Source organism: Pyricularia pennisetigena (assembly GCF_004337985.1).
Source record: "Pyricularia pennisetigena strain Br36 chromosome 4 map unlocalized Pyricularia_pennisetigena_Br36_Scf_11, whole genome shotgun sequence".
NCBI lineage: Eukaryota > Fungi > Ascomycota > Sordariomycetes > Magnaporthales > Pyriculariaceae > Pyricularia > Pyricularia pennisetigena.
Genome location: NW_021940923.1, coordinates 431,723 through 457,147, shown reverse-complemented (window position 1 = coordinate 457,147; position 25,425 = coordinate 431,723). Strand labels below are relative to the sequence as shown.

The window sequence follows — 25,425 nt, the reverse complement described above, 5'->3', positions numbered from 1 at the left end:
GACTGGGGCCCGCGGTAAGACAGCTTAATAAACAACAGGATCAATTCTGCTTCCTAACTCGGCTTTGAATCCTCCTTAACTCTCCACAATCAATGACTGCCGATGATTTCCACCTATCTGCTTACATTATGTTCAAGGACGTAAATTCAATCTTCTCTCTCACTACATCGAATTTAATCAAGACCAACATGGCCTTTAGCAATCTCTTTCTGCTGTCGGTTGTCGTGTTGGTTGGAAGCTTACTCATCATTGGGTACTGCGTCTATGAGCGAATATACACGGAATGGCCCTGGCCTGGATTTCCAGTGGCTGTGCTGCCTGGCAAAGGCCGCAAGCCGAAAGAGAGCTACATGGAATCTGCCAGCAGGACTATCGCCACTGGTCTCGAGACGTTCTCGGGCCCTTTCCAGATAATAACCAGCACCGGACCCAAGATCGTGCTGCCTCACAAGTACGCCGATGAAATCCGAAACCGTCCAGAGCTGGACTTCAATGAAGCGTTCCGCAAAGACTTTTTTGCCCACTACCCTGGGTTCGACGGCTTCAAGGCCAGTTTGGACAACCCCTTCTTGATTCCTCAGACACTGCGCTTGAAGCTGACGCCAAGCATGGGACTCGTTGCGCTACACCTTGTGGACGAGGCGACTGATGCTCTGCATGAGATATACGGAGACGATCCGAACTGGCGCTCGGTCGCCTTCAAGCAACACAACCTCGACCTCATAGCACGTCTTTCCTCGCGGGTGTTCCTGGGGAAACCGATCTGCCGCGATAGGCAGTGGCTTGAAATCGCCAAAAGCCACACTGGTTGGTGACGCTTTCACGGTCCTGTGGCTGCTGTAGTCTCTGGGGGAACTTTTCACTAACGGTTTTTCAACCCTCCAGTTCACTCCTTCTTGGCGGCTCGGGACCTGAGAGCTCAGCCTTTCTTCCTGCGACGCATCATGCACAGGTTCATGCCACACAACGTTGCCATCCGTAGGTGACTTTAATTTTTTCGGCTTGGGGGCTCAAAGATGTTCATGGACTGAAACATTTCTCCTTTCCTTTAGAACGTCACTACACCGACGCCAGCAGGATCATCAGCACCGAGGTTGAAAGGAGAAGACGACGAGCCGAGCAGCTTTTGTCTGAGGGCAAAAAGCCACCGCGGGTTTCCGATGCGATTGGGTGGATGGTCGAAGTGGCCAATGGGCAAAAGGTCGATTACGTGGCCGCTCAGCTCTCCCTCACCGTTTCTTCCATCCATGCCACGACCGAGGCGCTCACCGTGGTTCTCTTGAACGTCGCCAGCTATCCGGAAATCAAAAAAGAACTGCGGGAGGAAGTGATCCAAGTTATTGGCGAGGGCGGTTGGAGCAAGCAGGCGCTTTACAACATGAAGCTCATGGATAGCTTCTTGAAGGAGTCCCAGCGATTTCAACCCGTGGGTAGACCATTAGATTGCGGGTGGTTGTATAGTCCTGCTCAGAATGCTGACCACTAGCAACCTCCCACTGACAGCCCAGCGATGGTAAGATGGCTTGTGCGGGACAGGCCGAGACTTGGTGCTAGCTACCCGCTGACCTGTCATCCAGTAACCCTGAACCGGAAGGTGATGCAGAACATTACCCTTGCGGACGGAACCCGCCTCCCAAAGGGTGCCATCATTATGGTGGAGTCGGTACTCCGAGACCCAGAAATCTACGAAAAGCCGCACGAGTTCGACCCGCGACGGTTTCTGCGACTTCGTGACAAGAGCTCCAACAACGCAAATCAATATGTTTCCACGTCCAACGAGATGTTTGCCTTTGGTAAGTGCCACATATTTTGGCAGGATTATCAAAACGCAGAGGGTTCGTTCCATGCTTGCTAACGAGGGGTTTTTTTTTCTTTTTTTTTTTTTTTTTTTTTCTTTTTGATTCACCAAAAGGGCATGGGAAGCACGCTTGTCCGGGGCGGTTCCTTGCCAGCAGCGAACTCAAAGTCGCCTTGGCCCACATGCTCCTCAAGTACGACTGGGAATTGGACGAAACCGACACGATGCCAAAGTTCTTTGACAATGAGACGGCACACATGACCAGCCCCACGGTTAAGCTCAGGATCAGGAGAAGAAGGGAGGAGATCAATCTTGACCTGGATGAAGACGTGAATCTGTCGGATATTGAAGACGAGGGGGGTGCAACTTTGTAAGCCGGGCGAGGCTTGACTAGCGCTGAGGTGACGCCAATCTAGGCACCTCTGGAGTCTGGACCTGAATCATTTCTGTCCCGACCTTGGCTGGCTGCTTCAGTCTTTTGAACTGCGGCGGTCCTTCTCGAAAACCTTGAATTTGGCTAAAAGTAAAATGTTTGTTTTTTTTTTTTTTTTTTCTGCTTGTTTTCATTCTACTTTGGTAAGAGATTGATGCTTTGAGACTGTTGTTAACTTGTTACAGTATAAACATATTTTTCTCTTCAATTCATGGTTTGCCCAGGCTCAAAACCACTAATTACCCATTGTCGCCCTGTAGGCATCCGCTCTGTAAATGGTAAATCCCAGAGCCCCACCCTCCCGAGTCTGTAGTAACTGAGCATCGGGGTTTATACGAAAGGAGTTACCCCGCTGCGCTTTTTGCTATCTTGTCCTTCAACCTTTTGCACATTTGCCTCTTCATGTTCCAGCCCATCCTCTCCCTTTACCATGGTCAAGTTCGGCCCGCTCCATCCTGTCCTGCCTGCAGTGGCTCGAGTGCTGGCAGTAAGCGTCTCGGTCCCCTCGCCAAGAGATCTTTTCGACGACCCGTGCATCACTTTTCGCTTACCCCCTCGGGCAGTCAACGCGACATATCTTGATGAAGCCTCGGTGGAGAGGCCCTGGGCTCAGCCACCCTTCGGCTTTGGTTATGGAAAATGGGCTCTCGCGTGGACGAGTATAGAAGAGTACTGGGGCTGGTCCAACATGCAGGTAAAAAAATGATAAATAAATATGGACCAGGATCATGGCGGTATGTACCAGAAAATTGACCAAATGGCGCAAACCAACAGAACGAATGGTACCCGGTACAAAGCACAGTTGGCGGCCACCAGGTCTCCGACATCAGGGCGATGGTCATCGCCGACCTCAACTCGTTTCAGCTGGGGAGCAACGACACCGTGATCGAGACGCAGGGATTCGACGTACCGCTGGCGGGGGAGACGCACGCGTGGAACTACACGATCCCCGCCCTCGAGGCGCACGACGACACGGCTTGGACGGGATGGGGATACGACTTCCACGCGCAGGGGGCACCTTACTTTGTGAGCTACGACGCCACGACCACGGGCGTCAAGAACGTGTCGCACGGCGTCTCCGTCTACAGCGCTCGCGAGGGGGGTCCCACCCAGGAGTCGGTGGACGAGGCCGCTGCATGTTACGACCGCCTCGGCAGCAAGACCTTTGCCGCCCTGTTCCGCTCGATGCGCCGCACGCCCACCGACGGCCGTCGCACCCGCGAGCTGTCGTGGCATGGCGGCGATGCGAACGTGTCGGTTGCTGTTGGCGCGAGGCCGCATCAGGGTGTTCTCAGCCGGAGGGGGAGCTGTCTTGACAGGTTGAATCATAAGCCACTTTCTCGGCTGGGTTGAGTCTGCCCCGGCTTGCTCTCTAGATATAACAAGCTCCTCTGACTGGACTAGTTGATTTGGACACACATTGCCGTCTGAACTTTCCTTGAGGGAAAACTGGTCAGTTTTGATTTTCAAAATCATACTGATTTTTGTTCCAATTTAAAATGGTTGTTCCGAAGAAATGCTAGTTGTGCGGATCGCCTGTTCCCGTCATTGTAGTCGTATTTTTCATCTAATCTTCCCACCAATGATCGCATAGTCCGGACAAGAAAAATAGTTTGCGTCCCTGTACTGTGGCTCAGGTCACTGGGTTCTTTCGGGCAATGTGATCATCATCCATTTTCCTTTTTTTTTTTTGTCCATTCCCCATAAACTGTTTTTCTCAAAAATACATCTAAAGCCATCGATCAGCCTCTGATATGTTAGGGGCTTGCAGCACGCGAAAAGAGTTGTGCGGCACAACAGTCCCCTTGCATAAACATAACAACAAAACAGACCTTCCGAATCCCATTCGCGGTGCAACTATATGGAATTTCAAGCAAAGCTCCCACAGATTTCATCCGTAATCTTTCTTCGGCTGCCACCCAACGTAGCAAATGACAAACAGCCGCCTTTGTGTAGGATCAATCCGTGCCAACTGTTACATTCTGTCCTATACACGCGCCTAAAGCAGCAGAACCAGCGGGGGCATAAATTCAGCCTCTGAAAAGGCGGTCACAGTGTATTGCTTCTCCCACCGACCGTAAGCTTCACACTGTACTGTTGTACTCGGTGTTCATCCTCCGTCTTACAAGGAAGGTTGCTTCGGGGGGGACTGTAGTGGTGTTGATGGTGTTCCTGACGCGGTAGGTGTTGGCGCGGAGTTTGATGTCAAACTTCGAAAAGAGAAAATAAAGCATGATCTTGATCTCGTGGATGGCGAGGTGTCGACCCGGGCAGGCCCAGCGGCCGTGGCCAAAGGGGAGATAGTCGTACGACGTCTGACCGGCGGGCTTGGCCTTCTCCGCCCACTGGCGTCCGTCAAACTTGTTGCCGTCGGGTCCGTAGTTGTCCGGGTGCTGATGTGCCCGGCCGATCAAGACGATGCACATGGCCCCCTTGGGGATCACGTAGGGGCCCACGCGCACCGGTTGCGTGGTCTCCCTCACGGGCCCCCAGCAGTCGCCCTTGGTTCTGAACACCTCGCGTATGAACGAGTCGAGCAGCCGCAGCCGGCTCAGCTTGGGAACCGTCAACTCCTCGCCCTGCGGGTTGACGGCCTCGAACTCGGCGCGGATGGCCGCGAGGTACTCGTCTTGCTTTTCCGTCAGCTTGACGAGCTGCCACAGGCCGCCGACGACGGTCTGGTGGATCGAGGCGAAGATGAGACCGGTGACGATGATGAGACATCGAAAGAAGCCCAGGAGAGCCCACAGCCCCCGCTTCTCGTGGTAGTGTTTCACCAGGAGGAGGTCAAAGAGCGGCACGTACGTGCCGTGGCGGGAGGCCAGGCCGCTGGCGAGGTGTTCTCGGCGGGTCTTCCACAGCAGAGGCGCGACCGTGAAGAAGAGTCGAGGGACGATGGTGAGGCAGATGGCAGAGAGTCCGTTGAACATGACCCAAAGCTTGGGAAACCAGGACCATTCGTCCGTGCTCTCGTCCATTCCCGTCATGCGGGCCATGGCAACGGCGACGGCCGCAAAGTGGCCGGCCATTTCCGGACCGGCGTGCTCCTCGCCGATGACCATGACGACCATTGCGTGTGCGACGGCGAGCTGCATCCGGGCGAACATGTCGTTGAAGGTGGTGTATTCCTTGGTCTCGCCCGGCTTGGGCACCTCGTCCTCCATGCGGTCAAAGTACTGCCGAAAAACGGGGAAGATCTTTGCGATGATGGCGTTCATTCGAGTTTGCACATTCCCCTCCACGATCTGGTCTATGTCGTGAACAAAGGCGCCATTGTCGGCTATGGCAAGGAAGCCAAAATGAAGCAGGTCAAAGACCGCCTTCTCAAAGGTGAACTGCTTGGTGTCTGTCAGGACCACGTTGGCGTACCGGTGATCGATGACGTATTCGTTGCGCCCGTGCCTGGGCACCATGATGACGGGGCCATGTTCGTCCAGGGCTTTGCTGTAGGCATCCTTGACTTTGTACGAGCGACGAACCTCGGCGGGGATGTTGACCACTGGGGGATGAGGACCGTCCAGCGACGTGCCCAGGCTCAGCTGTGGCTTTGGTGTAAACATTTCTGTCTTTGTTTTCTGATGACTTGTGAAGATGGCGGCGCAGGCGATGCAAGAGCAAAACAGCGCCCCGTGCGGGTGAGTATGGGATCTCTCGAGCATACAGCAGCGCGGTTATCAATTCAAAGATATTCTAGAACCTTGGTATCAATTGACCCGTTGTTCCAGAGCTTGACGGAACAAACGAAAAGATGGCAGCATGTTGAGACAGGCAAGGGAAATGCCGATAAACAATTAGCCCTTTTCGAACGAGCTCATCTTAGTTCAGCCCATCACTACTATATCAAGGTTTGCTCTGAATCAGAGCCTCTGATTCATCACAAAGATCTAGTTGAAAACAATGTTCCTGGTTGCGGGAGAGAGAAATCAAAACCAGGCACTATTAAATTCAAAAAAAAAAAAAAAGCGAGCCAGAGGTGACATGCATTGGTTTTGGTTTTCTTCTCCCTCCATTGTATTGTACATTTGGATAAGCTCAACAAACAAACGTCAATTTACCCCTGCTTGTACCAACGCTTTGGTTTACCACAGTGTCAAAAAGGCCTTTGAACAACTGACCAATCGGATTTAACATGCACCCATAGGCTGCATGATTCAGTTCCATTTCAGGCTCGGTGGTTGTCTTCCACTCATGATCGCCGAGGAAAAGTGCATAGGTGTAGACATTTTGTCTATATGTCATTTAGCCGATCCAGTTACGTGCATTGCAATGGTGCACATCCATCTGAAGCCTGCCAAAGCCCGAAAATGAGAATAGCCCGGCCCAGCCCCGGGCCCATGGACGCCTTTTGGCAGGCTTTACATGCGTCACATAAGGTGTCAAATCAAAAGCTCCTTTCAAGTGTCAACTACCGGTATCAACAAGGAGCTCCCTAACAGAGAGATACTTGTGGAAGACGATTCTATTTTTAGCTGTCGAATTGGGGGGCGCAAAAGGTGCAAACGGTGCAAACGGTGCAAAACATGCGATTCTGGAAGGGTATAAGGGTGGCAAGGTACAAACGGTGTAAAGGGTGGAAAAGCATGGCGAAGAGTGGGGTATGGAACTAAGGCGAGCGCAATGCAACATGAAATGATTACTGGAAAAGTACCTTTGAAAAAGCCTCACCGTGAAAATCGTTTCTCCAGTACCCTATACATCATTAGTCTAATACATGTCCAAGCCCCTGTAAAGTTGGGATTCCCGTAACCCTGTTCCTGTTGGAAAAGGTCTAGAAGGCGAGGGGTTCGAACGGGTGTTTCTTTGTTACGGGGCCGAAACTTAAATTTAGAGAAAACTTTTAAGCCGATAAGCTTTTCAAGAATAACTTTGTCTTGTCAATTTCACACGGCACAGATGCTTGCATGTTTGCTTATTAGTTGCCGCCAGGAATCAGTTGAGAAAAAACGACTGACTGCTCTGTCTGAATGCCGCATGTGACTTTGTAGCCCCGGCGAGAATCCCTGCGATGGTGATTAATTAACCGTTTTTTACTTGATTTTTTAACCGTCGGCAAGAATTTTGTGTTACTCAATTGCCTCGAATACGTCACCAGAACTGAAGTTTAGTTTTCATACAACCTATACTAGTTGTATTCCCATGTGTTTAATTGATATGTATTAGCCGCCCTAAGTCTAACCCAACTATGAATACCTTGAAACAAATGCCTCGGGTTCATTGCTGGCCTTGCGAAAAATGGGCTTATGCCGTAGGTCAAAAGAGATTATAATTACTTGAAATAACATTTTTAGCCCAAAGCCGCTATTTTGATTGCATGCCGGAATTTTTGAAACACTGCTAGTATTGATGGTTTCGATCCAAATAACTGATACAAATTCGCCAGTAACTACTATACGAGATGATACAATTCCATTTTCAAACGTCATCTCGATTTAATAAATCCCTTGTTTGACAGGGAGTGCGCAAAGCTCAAACCCGCAAGTAGCACTCAGTCTGTGCATTTGCACTTGATTGCCACAGACTCACAGTAGGCAATTTCCCCTTGTTACACTAAGAATCACACCGTAGTAGAATAAGCCAGGAGCCATTTCAGGAGTGGCCGCCCTAAGCGCCCTTTGTATCCCCGGTAAGCACACTGACGACCTTGTCGGATTTGTGAAGCTCAACCTTCCAGGTGTATTTTTCGAAACCGGGCCTGTTTCTCACCTCGACCTCCATGTCAAAGTCGGGCTGCAGTATCTGCCTGGCGGCATTGCTGTTTTTGGTGGTGGGGAGGATCCAGTCGCCGCCGCCCTTGGGCCGCATCACGTAGCGGGAGATGAAGAGGCTGACGACGGCGAGGATCTCGTTGGTGGCGAAGAACCTCCCGGGGCACAGGTGCTTCCCGCCCCCGAAGCTCCGGTAGCCGCTGTCGTCGGGCACCTTCTTGCCCGGGACCTTGAGGAAGCGGTAGGGGTCAAAAGACAAGGGGTCGTCGCCCCAGTTGTCCCTGTCTGAGTGGATCACCTGGAGAGGGATCTGCACCATGCCGCCCTTCTTCAGCAGGTAGCCGCCGAGCTCGACGTCCTCGGTCACGATGCGCAGGGCAGTGCCCATGCCGCGGTAGCGGAGGCTCTCCTTGAAAGTCGAGAGAAGCAGGGGGCAGTTGTTTTTGACCGAGGTGATGTCGATGGTGATGTGCCTTTTCTCCTCGTCGATCAGCAACGCCGCATCCACTTCTTTCTGTAGCTCTCGGAGGAGCTCGGGGTACAAGTGAACAAGAAGGAGCATCCAGTAGCAGGACGGAAGGGTGTTGACCAGGATCGCAATGGTCCCGCCGAGCTCGAAGCGGGCAATGTCTTCCACGGGGACGTTGTTCCTGACCGAGTAGTCGAACCGGGCACGCGCCAATCCCGAACCTTCTCTTTGGTGGCCGTTGATGTAGTAGTGGGCCAGGGCATCCGTGACGAATTCGCGGGCTTTGATGGCCTTTTTGCAGGCGTATTGCGGGAACGGGTGGACGAGCAGCGAAATGATGTGGTCCTCAAAGATCCAAAAGGCATCCCTCACGTCTTTTCTCACGAAAGGGTTGTAGGTGCCATACACGGATTTGGTGGTGGCGAGGGTCACGACGTAGGCGATCCACTCGCCGAGCTTGATGACTCGAAACTCGCAGCCGGGATCGGGTTTGGTCTCGTCCAGCGAGCGGCTGACTTCTTCCGCCATGATGCGGTTCATCATGTCCAGGTCGTCACCGGGCTTCAGGGCCTCGCGCATTCCAGACACCATCTCCTCGCAGAGACCCCACTTGCCATGCTCGCCAAACATGTTCTGAGCGAGTATCTCGGTGGCTTCTCTGCCGAGGCCGAAGGTGTCCCTGCTGAAATCGCGCACGACCGGTCCGAAAGAGAAGTACTTGTGCTTCTTGTCTATTTGCACCACGAGCTCCGGCTTGGTGATGACGTAGATGCGACGGCCGGGCATGAGGATGGTGAAGATGGGTTTGCAGAGCTTCTCGTGAAGCATGTTGTAGTACGTGAAGCTGTTTCGAGCGAACCCAATAATGTGCCCGATGAGCGGAATGTTGGTGCCGGCCAGGGGGGGCTCGCGCACATCATGAGACGGCATCACGAGACGGTCAAGAATGAAGATGAGAAGCATCGAGCCCGCGATTGCCAAGGTGAAGCCGTTCAGGTCCCTGACCCGGGCCGTCACATCGTTGAGCTCCACGGTTGCCGGCGCGCCCAGAAGAGCGCGATCATGAAGTGTGGATGACATGGTGTCGAGAAAACGGCTCATTGTGAAGAATGCAAAGCTGGGGGGATCTTAGGGCAAATTGTTTGGAAGATGAAAAGTGACAAAGATACCGACTACAGCGATGTGGAAAGAATAGTCCTCGATGAAGGCGGTAGAGCGCTGGTGAAGCATTTCTTTTTAAACTAGCCTCGGCTTGAAAATGAGGAAAGGACGGCTGCACATTGGTACAGGACTGGCCGGTTTCCAAGTTTTGGGGGACCCCAGTCCTAGATATCATCTAATTTTTTTGTTCTTTTTCGAATTGCCGGCCAAAACAACAAACTGAAAGCATATTAGAAACTAAATTTACAAAGCCCGGAAGCTGCTATCGAAACAGACTTGCAAGGTCCTCGTCAGAACGCACCCCAGAAACATACTAGGAGTTATCAAACTTTGAACAAAGTCTGGGAGGTTTGTTCTAGAACATTCGCATAAATCACTCGAGTATAGACTTTCAACGTGCATTGGCCAATGGAAAGCTAAAGGCTTTTTGCTAACGGAGCCCGACTAACAAATGTATTTCCAAAATCGCCGATTTGAGACCTGGGGATACAAGTGTATAAACAGGAATTGAAATGCTAACAGAGCCGAAAGATTCCAACTCTGGGCTGCGCTTCTTTATTTCTCCGAACACACACAAGTTTGAGCAGTGATACACATTACACAATGACGGCTGCCACAACTACCGCAGTTAAATATCTGGCCATAGCGCCTTTTGTACACTTGAACTGGGAAAAAATCAAGAGGTCACAACCCATTAGTGACATGGCCTATATTTTCTTTGTCCACCTGATTCTCGTCTTCCTTTATACCATTGTTTTTGTTTAGCAGCGCTGCTTTATCCAGCCATGAAGACAACCGAAAACAAGAAAAAAAGAAAAAGAAGAGAAAAAAAAGAAACCCACCCATCGCCATGGGAACATAACCCCACAACCTCTCGTCAGCAAACATCAGCAAACGTCAGCAAACGTCAGGAAGATGGTACCAAAGAGTTAGTTTCAATGTGCAGCCTTAAGACCAAAAACTGTATCATCAGGCGGAACTTTTGGCCCTCAACAGATTGGACCGGTCAGACTCCCCGACCAAACAAAAATGACATTGTGCAAAGTCCCGCCGAAAGAAACAAACAAACAAGAAAATGGCTCGGATCAGTATGGAAATTTGACATTGGTTTAGCTACTTTGTACAAAACCTCCTATCCCAGCATATGGCGTTTGCTTCATTTTTTGTATTGCTTCTGGCTGGGCAGTTAAAGCATCTTGTGGAAAACTGGGATATCAGGGCTCTCATCACCTCCGCCACATTGTTTGTTTGCTTTGAAAAGAATAAAAATAAAATAAAATAAAAATAAAGTCCAACAAAAATCAATAGTTTCACCGCAGTAAAAGCAGCGGCGTTTCAAGACCAAATTGGAAATACATGGTATATAGTTGCTCCCTTCCACCCATATCCACTGCTCGTCAATGTCGTCATGCCCACCTGCTTGTACGGGCATTCCGGCGCTCCTCAATCCGCCAGAATCCCCTAGGGTCCTACCGTCTTTCCTCGATTATGTTCACTTTATCGCCCCACACTTCCAGCTGTATACCGGGCGGCGAGGGCCTTCGGTCAACCGCGGCGCCGGACCCCACCGGCGGATCGGCAATCGTGACGCTCGGTCTCCCGCGGCGAGGCTTCGGTCCTGGCAACGATATGACGATCGGCCACGGGCGGCCTGGCTCCCCGTTGCACTGCCTGCTCGAAGATGCAATCGGCGACGCCGAAGAATCTACAAAGGCGGTGCGGGGCGGCCCCTCGGATGCCGCGACCGACGGCGCCCTGTTCCCGATGCGGTCGTTCTGCCTCCGCCGCTCGTGGTCCTCCCAGCGCACGGCCCTTGAGCTTGCGTACTGTCGCTTGTGCGTGGGGTCCGTGACGTTGCTGACTGCGTCTTGTTCCAGGTACGAGCTGTGTCGTCTGGGATTGTTGGGGAGGCTGCCCGGGAGAGTATGGGGTGAGAAGACGTAAGGATAGTGGTCTTGGCTCCTTCGTACCGTCGGCAGCTCGTCCAGGTCCGAGCCGGAGTCGACTCGGGCGCTTCTAGATCTCGTGCCAGAGACGTTGGATGGGGCGCTGCGGCGTTGAATTCCCGAGCCAGCCGTGGGATTGCCAGGCTGGTGCTTCAAAGCCTGTCGTGGCTCCCCGTGGCGAGGAGGCGTGGGCCGTTTCGAAGGCGAAGGAGCCCTTTCTGCCGCCACCACCATCTCAGCTGGCTCTGCGGTGAATTCCCCGCGAGTGATTGCTGGAGAATCCTGTGCGACGCTGACGTGTGGGATCTTGGGAGCGTCCGTGTGGTCGTTGCTCTCGGGATTGTTGCGTGGCCGCGAATCCTGGTCATTTTTCCACCTGTGATCCCATTCATCGGGACCGGCCCGTTCGTCTGGACGATTATCATGGCTGGTCCAATCTATGGACGAGAGCTCGTCCCCGGCCTCGTCCGATCGTGGCTCCCCTTCCTCGTTACGGCGCTCCCGCTCTCGTCCCAATCGGCGCTCCAAACCCCACGTTTCCGGCGCGGCATCCGGGTTCCGCCCAGCCGCCCATTTGCGATAGTATTCCGCTGGATCTAGCTCGGCTCTGTTGAGCGCAAGCCACTGCTCGTGATTTCTGTAGTCCCCTTTCCACAAGATGACCTGACGCTCTTTTGCCGCATCATCGTCCGGGCCCTCGTCAGCCGAGTCGTCTGGTGATGTGATGCTGCGGGGAGATTGCCTGTCGCTGGACGAGGGGTTGTCGTTTTCCTTTTTCGGCGTCGCCGCCCCGAACATCTCTTGCTCCTTGGTGGCCCTGAGCCGAGCCAACTGCCTGCTCCATCTTTCCTTCTTCTCCGACAAGGTCTCCCCAGAAGACGCGCCGCCGTTGGCAACATGCGTCTCCCGCCGATGACGCTCGATTTGAAGTCGGGAAGAGGTGTTCCTTTCAAGACTCGTGTCATCCATGGGAGCAGGGGGAGGAGAATAAGGACGAGGAGCGAAGGAACGGCGATGCTGGCCAGGCGTGTGCTGCATCAGGGAATCCCTCTCAGCACGAATCTCGTCCGCAAAATCGGCCGCGTTCTTGGGCAGAAGCAAGACGTAATCTGCGTGCAACCAACCCAGCATGTCCTGATTGTGGCGGCCGTCGATCCTGTGCCTCAGCGCGCGCTTAATCACGTCGTGGGCCCAGTGCACCTCGATGTCGGCGCGATTGTACGCGTCGACGGTGGGGGCGTCCCGGAAATCGGTCAGCCTGTCGAGCAGCCGCTTTTCGGCTCGCACGTCGTCCAGGCCTATGTAGCTCGACAGCAGCGTCTTCAGGTACCCGACGCGGTCCCCGTGTGCTTCCTGCAGCCGGCACAGGCTTTCCAGCAGCGGTCGGGGCTCTTTGGATCGGAGGGCGAGCAGCTTGTAGCAGATGACCTGCGTGGGGTAGTCGTCCATGTCCCTGGCGAGGTTCAGGGCAAGGTGCAGCGCCTGGCTGACCAGCGGCGGGTGCTCCAAGGTTTCCCATTTTGGAGATTCGCAGCCACGTGGGACGTAGATGGGAAGGCTAATGCCGACCCTCGCGCCCATTAGCAAAAACCCGGGGCTTAGGGTCAAATTGTGGAATATTCCCCACCAGGACTTCCTTTGCTCGAGGCTGTTTATGTCGCCCGACTTTTCCCCCGCGGCCTGGGACGACAGGATCAGCCACCGGACGAAAGGCCGGCTCCTCATGGCAGCAGGGTAGTGGCACTTGAGCAGCTCGGCGGCGCTGTCCATCAGCGACACCATGTCTGACGACCGCTTGGTGTGCGGGATGGCGTGGGGCTTGGCGGTGAAGAGCGCCAAGGCGATGGATGTTGTTTGGTCGAGACATGCCAGCAGGCTGGACTCGTCTTGGCCGAGCTGCTCCCAGGGCCCGGTAAAGTCAAAGTCGAACCTGTCGCTGCCCGGGAAGTTTCGTTGCCAGTTCCATTCTTGTCTGTAGCCGAATGCTATGGCGTCAACCGCCTTGAGGTCGCAGCAGTCCCAGTGTCGGTTCTGTCTTGATAAACTCTGGAAAAGGGATTGCCAATTCACCCATTCCAAGAGTTTTGTGCGCAGTAAATCCAGGCCAATTTGATGGGCGGGAGACTTGAGTACACTGAAATACAGCTTGAAACACAAGACTATAATCTGCACCTGCAGGCGGTTCAAATGTTACATTGTCAGCCAGAACAAAAAAAAAAAAAAAAAAAAAAAAAAAAGTAGTCTCTGCTAGATTGGAGTGTTATGCAAAAGCTTCCAAAGACATACCTCTGTCGACCCCAAAGCATCTCCAAAGTGAAGGTACGAAAATACTCTACGCAGAGCTCGTGAAGCTGCCGAGACGCAATCCTCTACGTGGATCAGCACAAGAGCTCTGATGAGCCTCCAATTCCAAAGTAGAAAGCTCTCCTCATCCCAGGGATCCGAATCCCGCCACCAGCTGAAACAATTATCCGTGTTCAACCCCTGTTCCCGCCGAGCCCGTCGGATCCCGTCCTCCTCTATGCTGGCGCCAAAGCCTGGCGGAGGCTGTAGTGACTTGAGGGCCTTGTAATCTTCCATGGCCAGGAGGAGGTCTGCATACTGAACGAACACGTACGGGTGGCCCATGTGCTCCGCCAACGTGCTCCCGCTGAAGAACATCTTTGCCGCTCTAAAGTCACCCACCCGCCTGAGCCGCGCCAGTTCGCCCAGCTCCTCGTCGAGGTCCAGAGTGATAGGCAGTTGGAGCCGCACATGAAGGTTGACCGGCTGATCGGGGTTGCAGGCAGTTTGGTACTCTTCCTCCAACGACAGGCGTCGGGTACGAACGGAGTGACTATCCGTCGGCGCCGAATCTCTTGGCCGACGCCAGTTGACGACATTGGTGCGGTCGTCAGACTGGTACGCCTCGTCAAGATAGACTGTGTTGGGCGATCGAATCCGGTGGCGCGCTTTTCTGGGACGCGGAGTAGCCGCTGTGTGGATCACCTGCCGGTCATTCCCGATGCCTACGACGTCTGGGTCGGTGTCGATCCACCTGTTGGGCCTGTCCAGGTCCGCAAGCTGTGGTCGCCAAGTTGCCCTCGGTAGTCTTTGCGGATTGTAACTTGAATCGCTCCAGTCGTCTTCCATGCTGTTCTTTGTGTCGGTGAATAAGTAACGTGTTAGAATCAGATGCGGGGGAGGACAAAGACAAGGTCGTCTTGAGAACCTGTCCAAATGCAAACGCCCGCATAATTCTGTGCCCGCCCGACTCTTGGCGTAAGACGGGGCGGAGGCCTCACATGGCAGAAAAGTGCGGTGCGGCTGACAAACCCCACTCACCCACACACACACACACACACGCGCGCGCGCGCCTCTGTCTCTCCCAGGGTAGAGTCGTGGACTTCAAATTGCTCAATCGATTTCTCCCTCTTGTCTCATCGCTCCCATCGCCGTAGATACACCATCCAGACTCTCATGGCCTCAACAAGCCCAAACCCACCCGGCAACATCACCAGCGTCGTGGTTTCGCCCGACCCTCCCTCAGTCCCGGCTCCGGCCCTACCGGAGCTCAGCAGAGGCACGTGGAGCAAGCGCTACGGCCGCTACGACTTTGAAAGGTTCGATCACATCAACCACAGGGACGCGCTGGTGGGCGGCGCGTCCATCGGCAACGTGCAAGTCGACTGCAACCTGCTCTTCGCCGAGTCGCAGTGGGGCTTGCTGGAGGAGGCCGACGCCGGCATCGTCTACATCGATTTTCACATCCAGCAGCCCGCCGACTACAGGCTGGACTGGGCGAGGATAGAAATCACCCTCGAGGACGTCCGCGAGGTGCACCATGGCCTCCCCGCTCAGATCACGCAGTACTACGGCCCGCGCCGCGTCGTCGGTCCCGAGAGCACCAAGACCAAGCTGGAGCGCCTCAGTGTCGAGCCGAGGCTTGAGATGATGGGAGCTGGAGGCGGGCTGGGGGGCAAGGAGTTCGAGACCACGTTCGAGGTGCCGTGCAGGTGGGAGTTTACTGGCGCGAGGGTGTGTCGGGACGAGAAGGGCAGGAAGGTCTTTACCGGCCTGCACAGGACGCTGGAGTGGAACCTGAAGGAGAACGAGCTGGACCCCGGGCAGCAGAACCTCGTCAAGACGGCGTTTGCGTTTGCGCGCCGAGGGGAAGCCTTTCTGATGAAGATCAAGGTCCGTGGCGGGTTGAAGGGGACGTTGAATAAGATCAAGGCAAAGTTCTCGCATAAGAAGGGTTCCAAGGGCGGCACGTCGACCACCAGGATCGGGCCGCACAGTGGCCCAAAGCGATCTCTGGACAGCCTGGCCAGCGGCCTAGACAAGGCCATGGAGATGAAGAACCAGCAGCTTACTGCGCTGGAGCTGCCTCGGCCACAACCTGCGACTTTCTGCCAGCTTGTTGCTCCACAAGTAGCAACGGCAAGTAGTAGCCCGAGTAGCCACCAGGACGCGCAGACCGTCGCTCCAACCCCTGCTGCTCTTCCGTCGTCTTCCAGGCCGCAGGCAATCCTCCCGTCCGTGCCGGCTCCTGTACAGATCGCAGCAGTGCCGCCGCCCTTGACAGCACCAGCCACCTCGCAGGACCGAACGCAGCCGACGCTGGAGAACCTGAGCGCGATGGCGGAGCTGTTTATGCGTCCAAGCCTCGACAAAATACGGCAGGAAATAAGCCTGCAAACAGCCACGAATCCTCCATTTACAGTGGCGACCATCCCGAGCGACACTTGCAGCACCGTATCGATCCCAAGCGTCACGGTTGTAGCCACCCCGGAGACAGAGACGACCTCCGCTCCTACCACTGCAACGTTAGTCGAGGAGGCCGCAGCACCTGAACCCGTCGTTGTTGTTGGCCAAGGAACTGTGGCACCTGCGGACGATGAAGTCGCCATACTTCAGGAGGCCCTGTCGAAACGAATGCAAAAGCTCAGAGGCGCCTTGCTCTGGATGATGCTCCACCCTCCAAGGTTTCCCCTGCTGGTGCTGCGGGGGCTAATCAAATGGCCGCGACTCATATATCGCCTTCTGCTTCGACTGCTATTAGGGGTGTGACGCATCTAACCACCGATGAGAAATACTCTATACCCCATACTCTAATATTCTTCATATTACATATGTTATATACACGACATGTCCACAAAAAAAAAAAAAAAAAAAACAAATCCCCCTTGCGGAGTACATCTAAGTTTCTCAATACACAAAACAACGTCCTACCCACTATTGCTGGGCGGCGATAATCTTGCCGATCGCAGCCTCGGCAGCAACCATGACGATAGCATTGGTGTTCCCCGTCGGCAGGTCCGGGTGCATGCTGGCGTCGACGACGTACAGGTTCTCCATGCCGTGCACCCTGGCGTCGGGGCCGACCACAGACGAGGCCTTGTCCTCGCCCATGGCCGCAGTGCCGACAAAGTGGTTCCCGGGCTCGATCTTGTCGAGCACCGCAGTGGCGTTGGTGTAGCCCTTGAGCTGCCATCCGGGGTAGGCCTTGACGGCGGCGGCCGTCTCCTCGATGAAGGCCAGCGCGGCCCTGCGGTCCGCCTCGTCGACCAGATAAGGCTTCTGCCTGAACACCATCTTGCCGGAGCCGTCGATGCCGACGGATCCCTTGGACGTCAGGCCGTGCGTCAGGTACGCCTTGATGCCGAACAGGCCGGGCCCGCCGGGCGAGCACGAGCCCTGGATGTACCGCGTGCGGTTGTCGCCGCCCGCCCGGTTGGACGTCCAGAAGATGAGCTTGTGCATGCCCTGCGTCAGCTCGCCCGACGACCCGTCGTTGTACAGCGAGATGTCCGACGCGGCGGACGAGGCGCCAAAGGCGGCGGCGGAGGCGTTGAAGGCGCCAAACGTCTCGTTGGTCTGGATGTTGAGGGTGAAGATGGAGTGGTCGCGGATGGTGCGGCCGACGGGCAGGTCGACCCACTGGTCACGGGCGGGGAGCTCGACGCCGCTCGTGCCGTTCTGGATGATGCGCAGCTGGTCCTCGGGGCCGATGCCCGAGTTGAGCAGCACGCGCGGGGTGCCCCAGGTGCCGGCGGCCAGGATCACCTTGCCGCCCTCGGCGAGGCGGAAGCGTGTCTTGCTGCTGCTGCTGCTGCTGCCGCTGCTGCCGCTGCCGCCGTCCACCTCGACGCCCGTGACCTTGCCGCCCTCGCGGAGCAGGCGCGACACGGTGGCGTTGAGCCGCATGCTGAAGCCGCGTTGCTGGCGCGCGACCGGGAGGTAGCTGGCCAGCGACCCGGCGCGCTTCTGGTTGCCGATGTTCCAGTTCGGGTACGAGTAGGCCTCGTGCTTCTCGTCGGGCTGCTCGGTCTGGCTGACGGCCTTCCAGCCGCGCGAGGCCAGGAACCCGCTGCCCAGGGCGTCGTACAGCCCAAAGTCGTAGCGGCGGCCGTCGGCCGACGGGACCGACGAGCCGGGGTTGACGGCGTAGACGCGGTCCGCGGCCGGCTTGACGTCGTCCCACTTCCAGCCGCGGGGCCAGCCGTCGTCAAAGTCGCGGGCGGGCGGGTGGACGTAGACGAGGTAGTTGAAGGAGCCGGCGCCCCCGAGCACGCAGGCCGACACGCCCTCGGTGTCTGGGCACATGTACTTGGAAAAGAGGCCGAGGTCGCGCACGGCCGGGGCCAGGCCGGGCACGTCGGTCGGGGTGAGCGTGTCGTTCCACGCGAGCACGTTCTCGGCCCCCGTCGCCACCGTGGGGCCGACGCCGCGCTCCAGGAGGAGCACGTGCTTGCCGGTCTGGGCGAGCCGCGTAGCCGCGATGATGCCGGCCTGGCCGCCACCCACGACGATGTGGTCGTAGGTCTGCTTGGCGGCGCAAGAACTGTTGCCGGCGGCCGTGACGGCGGCGATGGCGCACGCCAGGCTGGAGAGCAGGGTCGTCCTCATGATGTTGGCTGGTGTTGGTGTGGTCTGGTCTGGTGTGGTCCGGTCTGGTGTGGTCCGGTCTGGTCTAGTGAGTTATCCGTCTAAATTCCCAGGTTCAATGAATGTGAACCGCTGGCAAACGTCGGAATGACTGCACAAACTACGGTGAGGGGTGAAAGACCTAAGCCTGCAAATTCTCCCAAGACCGTGAAAGCAGGACGGCTGTTCCTGATATAATAAAAACAGGGAGGACTCTTCTCCATCCTTTCGTCATTTGTTCGCTCTCAATATCCCACTTCCCACCTGACCTGGGGCCACGACTTGCTAAGCATCAGTGCCCGCTTAGTTGAGACTTTGTAATACAACGTCATTTCCGGTGAATTCCCCGTCCTTGGGCGAGGCTCGCCCATCTCGGGCTCCACGCCGGTTATACGTGGTAGACAAGCTTTATTTGACGCGACAAATCCATGGAAAGTCGACGACCCAGATCCTCGGCACCGGCACCCGTGGGCCACCCAACCAGGGACCTCCCAGTTGATAAGCTGAGAGTATCCACCGGGCACGCTTTACTAGGTAGTAAAATTGTTGGCATCTACCCGCTTGCCAACCATCGAATCCCTTGTCAGATCTGCGCTCCTGACTCGCGGCAGCGCTCGATTGCGCAACCTGCTCCCACCTTTTTGCTAACGACGACGGAAAGAATTCCAGCTTGCGACTTTGCCACTTGGGAAGCGAACAGCGTAGCTATCTAGATAAATATTGGCCATATGTCTACGGATAATGCCCAATGACTTTTTTTTTTTTTTCTCACTCGCAGGATGGGCGTCTATCCGGGACGGAAAAAAGCCGAAAGATTACGCCAATATCCCCATGTGGGAACAAGGACCTCCTTTTGCGGTAGAATCATTTCAGCGAGATTCCAGGAGGCCATGTGGACAAAAGCGGGCTCCTTATTTTTCTTTTTGGTGGTGACCCAATCTCGCGGTATCCGCCCTGCCAAGTGACAAATAACTTGCCACGCAAGACGGAAACCAGACCTCCTCCATCGGCCCCGTTGCTGACAAACAAGGCAGAACGACGAGCCAAGAACAAACTTGGAATCCATTTTGTTCCGTCCTGCCAAACTGCAAGCCACTTTGGGAGGCCGGAGGCTGAAGAGCCAAGGATGTGGCGTTATTCAACTGGCGACTGACCAAGGTGTAATTTTGCTCTGCTTCGTTTGCGAAAAAAAAGACGTCATCGTTACCCGAGCAAAGGTTGGTATTACTGATGCCCTGTTGTAACACCTATAACACCCTTCCTAATACCACACAATCTTCTCTAACAGCAGACATGTCCACATCCCATGGAGAATATGTCATGGGTTAGAGCAATCTGCTCGCAACACTTTTGATCCTCCAAGGCGAGGAAACCGTTCAGTTCACATCAAAGAGAGCAATACCCAAGGTAAGTTGAAGGTTCAAAAATTGGAAAATTGGACGATTGGAAAATTTCAGAAAAAAGAAAAGAATAGAAAAAAAAAAAAAAACCTTGATACACTTGTGATACTGCATCATGGCGTGACCCTCTGTCCTTGGTATCTATATCCCTTTTGCACGGTCGAACAAATCTCGGCTCGTCGCATTTGCTCGCATCTCATCACAAATATTCATATGCGTGCTATAATGCAACTAGGATTTGATACTTTGTCCATTTCATACGCATCCCTAGCGCTCAGCCACAGCCGCCATGGCACTTTGTGTCAGCACTATGCCAAGTTCACAGCATCAACAGCTCAAGCAGGCATAAAAGCCCAGAACCGTCAGCATCTTTTACGGGTTTACCATACATGAAAGCTTTTACCACGTGTCATCCATCCTCCAAACAGACGACGACCCGGCACTACTATAGTAGATCGCCAGCATCAGCAAGGTTTTTTTTGCAGTGTTTGCCGTCCTCCTGCTCGACGGTGTCAGACCTCGACGATCCCGTCACAAAGTATCTTCCCGAGTTTGAGAAGCTTCATGAGCAGCCCCGAGATCACGGACGAGCTGACGCTTGTCGACTGGGATGAGATTACTCTGGGAGCCTTGGCTTCTCATCTCGCGGGCATCAAGGCAGACTGTGAGTGTTTGCGATGAAGATGAGAATCGCCTGCGAGTGCCATGCTTGGGGAGGGTATCATCACGATGCTCCTACTGACGAATATTGGTCAATCTTAGTCAGTGCCGACCTTTCCACCTTTGAGTCTGGTGAGTGCACTGTTGAAGGTAAGAGTTTTGGTCCTTCCTCAAATCAAGTGTGACGCAGTCCGTTGCTATCCCCGTCGTTTACCGTTTCTCACCAACTCTACTCTCGACAGACTTTTTGCAACACTTTGGAGATAACTGGCCAGTGCTCGCCCCCTTCACAACTCCTGTATACTCCAACAACGGCGCTGCAATCCTCGGACTCGTCAGCTACAGCTCGCTCGTCGCGCTCGTGCCCGACTACAATCTCGTCTTTGCCGTCATGGCCACCGGCCCCACCTCCGAGCTCCCCTCCCTCGGGCCGGGGCTTAACCTGACGCAGTGGATCGTGAGGGGCAAGGACCTCACGGCGGCGCTTCTGCAGCCCGCGGTCCTCGTGCCGGCCCCGGCCGAACGCCCCGCCGCCGCCGCAGCTGCCGTCGGCCAGTCTGCGGCTGTACCCGACCAAGCTCGGGAGCAAGGCGCGGGAGAGCTGGAGAGGGGGGTGATTGGCGTCGGTACGGCCGAGCAGATCGCGCAGGCGAATGCGCTGCTGGCCTGGGAGGAAGGTGAGCGCCGCGGTTCCGCAAAGGTTCAGAAGGTGAAGTGTCTTGGTTAGGTTTGACCACCTGAGAGTTCCCAAAATGGCGTTTTGAAATCCTGTGACCGGTCGCACACAGGCAGCATGCGCCAGAGGTCAAGTGTCTAGATAACAAGCAGTCATGACAAGCTCTGAGATGTATCCTCAGTTAAAACTGTCAGAGTGAACCCTTGTTTAGATAAACGACTTGCACAACATCAAAGGACTGTAAAGTGTTTATTAAATTTAATTCTTAACTAAAGCTCTAATCTAATTATAAATGTCAATGGAGCGGTGGAATGTCGTATCTTGGGCTATGAGGCGACCTGTTTGTTCATTAAGCTCATATTCCGCTCCCCATACGTAAAGCAAATCCAGGTGTAGACCAATACGCCCTCTGCCTCAAAACAGCCTTATACCCGGTACTGTGATCCCGGGCCCAGGAAAATATCAAACGCAGCGATTCACAACCCAGCCGAAGATGTGATGGCCTTCATGGGTGTAGCTTATGGTGCCTGGCCTGATTGGTCCGGGTTAACCAGGCACCTGTTGGTCGGCCGTTGTCTTTGATGCCGTCCGCGAGGCCATTCCTGCGTGGCTCGAGATGATTGCCGCGCTCTTTGGTTTGCTTAGTGGCCGCGCCGCTAGGTAGATGAGCTAGGGTCAGGAGGGCGGCTGTGACAATAGCTGCGAGTTGTATTGTTCTTGTCTTTTATTTTTTTATTTTTTTTTATGCTGTGTTTGTTTCTTTCAAACGCGCTCGAGATGTAAATAAGTTGTGTTGGACTCAGTTTGAGGTATCAATTAATGTAAATAGTGAAAATAAAAGGGTTATATGCTTGGGAAATATATATTACACATTAGACATTACCCGATGGTTTACAAACCAGAACTCCCAACGAAAAAGTGCAGATGCATCGCTTTACATATGATATTGAGAAACTTAAAAATAGCGAGCATACGCTCACATCGTCAACAAAAGGAATTATAAAAAGGATTGTTGACCTGCCATTACCCAGTAAAATCTTCTCCCATATTGAGTTTGAAATCTTGATGCATAGTACTAAAATAATCACCAGAGAGAAGCTAGATTGTTTAGCTGCATGAAAGCATGACTCTCCAGGAAACCTGCAAAAGATTTTCGCCAAGATATAGCGGAAAGTTTTGTTCCCAGGGCAGATCCTTTTTAGGGCAATGCAGCCTGCCTGGACTGCATGGGATCCATCGGTGGCTTAGCACATACACATGTCATGTCAGAATACTTCGGTCGCGGTGCAGGTAAATCATTATCCACGAAAATCCCCGCATTTTCAAAGTTCCTGCCAAAAAACAAACCCGTCACTAGCAAGTCGCATATTTGGGTCCAATCACCTAGTCCGAGAAGTCACGCTTGCGATATTTGATTGCGAGTAAAAACAATGCAACTAGCGAGTTGCTCATAGCTGATAGTTACCGTAGCTCCATTATGCCTTGCCTTTTGAACTAGACAAACAGTTTCCGGTACTTTTCGTAATGGAGCAATAGAGACACTAGAAGCCAGTTGAGTAACGCTGTTGGTCGGTTTGGTTTGGCATGCACAAATTTGCAGTTGGGATGAATGCGGACCAACACGCAACACCATATCACAAAGACATTTCATGCAAATAGCCGCTACTTTAGAATTTCAAGAAAAAAAAAAACGTTAGGAATTATCTGTCATCGCTCAGCCCGGATTTGGATTCCATGTCGCTCAGGGATGGAGACGGTGCCGCCCTGTTGGGTCAGTTAGATCCCTGTGATCAGGCTCAATCGAATGTGGCGAGTAAAGCCACGGAAATGAGCTTAGGCGACACCGGCATGGGGGGCGCTCAAGATTCATTAGATCCTTTATGCGCCGAAAATAGCACGTCTTGACTCGGACTGGAGCTGGCAACGATCTGCACCGGCCAAGCCCGATGCGCCGCCGATCGGTAGGCGGCACGGACTAGCCGGCTGTAGAATCTTGTAATCCGGCCGAAGGCTGAAATGGGCGACATGCTGACGAATATGGGCGTGAGAAGCGTGAGCTGCCCGTCGTTCTTGTGCGAGACTACCATGCACAGTCCTTCAATAATGATAATATCGCTAGAGTGTGGTGTAGATTTTGGGTGGTCACATAAATGCATCTCTATAGTTCGTCCGATAACCTCGAATTTCTGAAGAGAGGAACAGATTAAAGGCTTCCTGGTGTTTCATTCATCCGATCCATGTTGACACGGAAATCTTAAGCTCAACGCATCCAAGCGTGGACCGACTCAGGATCCAGTCGTTTTGTGGTCAAGCAGCACAAGAGATTGATAACAGGCAACGTCGGTCTTGCCGGGTATCAAATCTTTACCTGATCCTGGAAAGGTTTCTAATCTTATCTGCTGCCAAGTTTCCTGGTTCCAAAAGCATCGACTATAAATTTGTAATTATTTATTGGTCCCGAATTGCGTCCCTATTCTTAGATGCCCATCCAATTTTCCCATTTTTGTCTGTTTTTTAGTATTTTTCTTTTTTTTCTTTTTTTTTTCTCTTACTGTCTCTGCCCCCATCCTGTCACTCTCTTGGTCCCAGCGTTTTTTCATTTCCTTTGTCAGACTTACGTTAGCCAACAAAAAATACCGAATCCTGCTTCGGTGTCAGCACATTCGTTCAGTTCATCAGCTTAAACCTTTGCAGCTCGAAATCATGCAGCTTGGAAACCTCCTTGCAATCGCTGTGACTGTGTCTCTAGTCCCATCTGGTGTATTAGCGGCCAAGCCGGGACGAGGCCGAAGCGACTATCTAAGGGTTAGCGACCAAGATCGAATCCTGCAGATAGAAAGGGCCAAACAAGCCCTCGCAAAGCCACCCTGCCGGGTGATGATTCACGGTCCCGTACCAAAAGGGAAAAAGATTCGCACAGACTTGGGCCGGGCAGACGCTGAACCTAGTAGCCAGGTCACGGTCACGGTTGAATCGAATGGTGCGACAGCGACATATCAATGCGAAGTCGACGCAACTTGTGAAAAGGCGACATGTGAAAACCTGCCTAGTGGCTGGACGTGCGACAGTGTTAATATGCACCACTTTCCAAAGTTAACACTCGAGGCATTGGGTGTCAAGATCGAAGACCTGTCGAAGCCCGAGTTTGTTCATAGCCCGGCTCAACCTGCAGGCCACGAGCCCTGAATGGGGTCCTTGTATCAACCTATGTTTTCTTTGGCTGGTAATTTGGAGCCAGAGGGCCAATTATGCAACCCTCAGGCATTTCTGCCAAGTTGAACACGGTGTAGAAAAAAAAGAGACAAAAAAGAAAGGGTTCCTGCACGCTAAAAAAAACAGCCTTTATAGGGACCCTTGTCTTCCCACCGACTGTTTGAATGTGAAACTTAGGAACTTGGTCTTGTTTTCTTTTTTGTTGGAAAAACGGTTACATAGTTGATAAAGTCCAAACGATTACTCACCTGATTAAATATGTTGTCGTTAAACATACGCCGATAATCCACCCCAACTGCTGCAGCTAGTAAACCCACATATGTTATTCGGAGAAGCCGGCACCATGATTTCGGACGCGAAAAGATATTGGCACCATTACAGCCCCAAAGATTCTATATAGCAACCTAGCCTCCAAATCCTCCCAAGGCGGAAATACCAGGCGTTGAGGAAAGGAAAAAAGGTACAGTGACTGTTCTAAGATCCGACTGTTTCCTATAGTCGTCGGCCATCCTTTGAGAACGCACCCGTCTGGCTTCCAGACAACCTCTTGCAAAATATTGCAGTTCGCGTTAAATGCAAAAGGGGCGAAGTTCCCGTCCATAATGTGTATAAAATGTACCCCCAGCGCATGTTTGTTTAGCCGCTTTTGTAGTGTGCCCATCTGGGAAAAAAAGCATGTATAGCCAGTTGGCCTCGAATATGTCCTATCGCAGCCCTGAAATGCCGAACGCGAAGGCGGCGAACATTATGGGGTAACTTGTAGACCTCTGTGCGGGATTGGTCGTTGGCCGTGTGCATCAGGGGAAGCTTGCTCACAAGAACTAACTACCTACCCAACCAAATGTTGGCGTTTCCCGTCTCCCCCTGCCCATGACCAAAAATGTTCCGATGTACCCAAGTCTGTAGCTTTTCTTGTGGGGTTCATCCGCACCGAACAGCCAAGAATCTTATTTGTAACCATAAACTCCCATGAAACCCCAATTCCCTACGACACTTGCCCAGCGAATCTCCTGTTTCATCATGCAGTTCGCAGCACTCGACCCCCGATGCGAGCG

General features: G+C 53.5%; 8 protein-coding genes across 8 annotated transcripts; 4 read left to right on the top strand and 4 right to left on the bottom strand.

Annotated features, from left to right (window-relative positions):
• Positions 1–92: 92 nt before the first annotated feature.
• Positions 93–3,662, top strand: PpBr36_10739 (uncharacterized protein; the record flags this gene model as incomplete). Its single annotated transcript, XM_029897847.1, has 8 exons — positions 93–807; positions 886–978; positions 1,053–1,430; positions 1,509–1,793; positions 1,913–2,168; positions 2,643–2,925; positions 3,006–3,494; positions 3,636–3,662. The coding sequence occupies 8 exons, from the start codon at positions 93–95 to the stop codon at positions 3,660–3,662; spliced, it is 2,526 nt and encodes an 841-aa protein (XP_029743779.1).
• Positions 3,663–4,315: 653 nt separating this feature from the next.
• Positions 4,316–5,791, bottom strand: PpBr36_10738 (uncharacterized protein; the record flags this gene model as incomplete). Its single annotated transcript, XM_029897846.1, has 1 exon — positions 4,316–5,791. One exon carries the CDS (start codon positions 5,789–5,791, stop codon positions 4,316–4,318), a length of 1,476 nt encoding a protein of 491 aa, XP_029743780.1.
• A 2,041-nt stretch (positions 5,792–7,832) lies between these two features.
• On the bottom strand, positions 7,833–9,485 carry PpBr36_10737 (uncharacterized protein; the record flags this gene model as incomplete). Its single annotated transcript, XM_029897845.1, has 1 exon — positions 7,833–9,485. One exon carries the CDS (start codon positions 9,483–9,485, stop codon positions 7,833–7,835), a length of 1,653 nt encoding a protein of 550 aa, XP_029743777.1.
• Positions 9,486–11,035: 1,550 nt separating this feature from the next.
• PpBr36_10736 (uncharacterized protein) lies at positions 11,036–14,644 on the bottom strand (the record flags this gene model as incomplete). The annotated part of the gene is made up of 2 exons (XM_029897844.1): positions 11,036–13,684; positions 13,799–14,644. The coding sequence occupies 2 exons, from the start codon at positions 14,642–14,644 to the stop codon at positions 11,036–11,038; spliced, it is 3,495 nt and encodes a 1,164-aa protein (XP_029743778.1).
• Positions 14,645–14,971: 327 nt separating this feature from the next.
• On the top strand, positions 14,972–18,487 carry PpBr36_10734 (uncharacterized protein; the record flags this gene model as incomplete). Its single annotated transcript, XM_029897842.1, has 2 exons — positions 14,972–16,479; positions 16,765–18,487. 2 exons carry the CDS (start codon positions 14,972–14,974, stop codon positions 18,485–18,487), a joined length of 3,231 nt encoding a protein of 1,076 aa, XP_029743905.1.
• On the bottom strand, positions 16,730–18,403 carry PpBr36_10735 (uncharacterized protein; the record flags this gene model as incomplete). Its single annotated transcript, XM_029897843.1, has 1 exon — positions 16,730–18,403. The coding sequence occupies one exon, from the start codon at positions 18,401–18,403 to the stop codon at positions 16,730–16,732; it is 1,674 nt and encodes a 557-aa protein (XP_029743776.1).
• Positions 18,488–20,385: 1,898 nt separating the features above from the next.
• Positions 20,386–21,208, top strand: PpBr36_10733 (uncharacterized protein; the record flags this gene model as incomplete). Its single annotated transcript, XM_029897841.1, has 3 exons — positions 20,386–20,485; positions 20,584–20,631; positions 20,724–21,208. 3 exons carry the CDS (start codon positions 20,386–20,388, stop codon positions 21,206–21,208), a joined length of 633 nt encoding a protein of 210 aa, XP_029743774.1.
• Positions 21,209–23,860: 2,652 nt separating this feature from the next.
• PpBr36_10732 (uncharacterized protein) lies at positions 23,861–24,343 on the top strand (the record flags this gene model as incomplete). Its single annotated transcript, XM_029897840.1, has 1 exon — positions 23,861–24,343. One exon carries the CDS (start codon positions 23,861–23,863, stop codon positions 24,341–24,343), a length of 483 nt encoding a protein of 160 aa, XP_029743775.1.
• Positions 24,344–25,425: the final 1,082 nt, after the last annotated feature.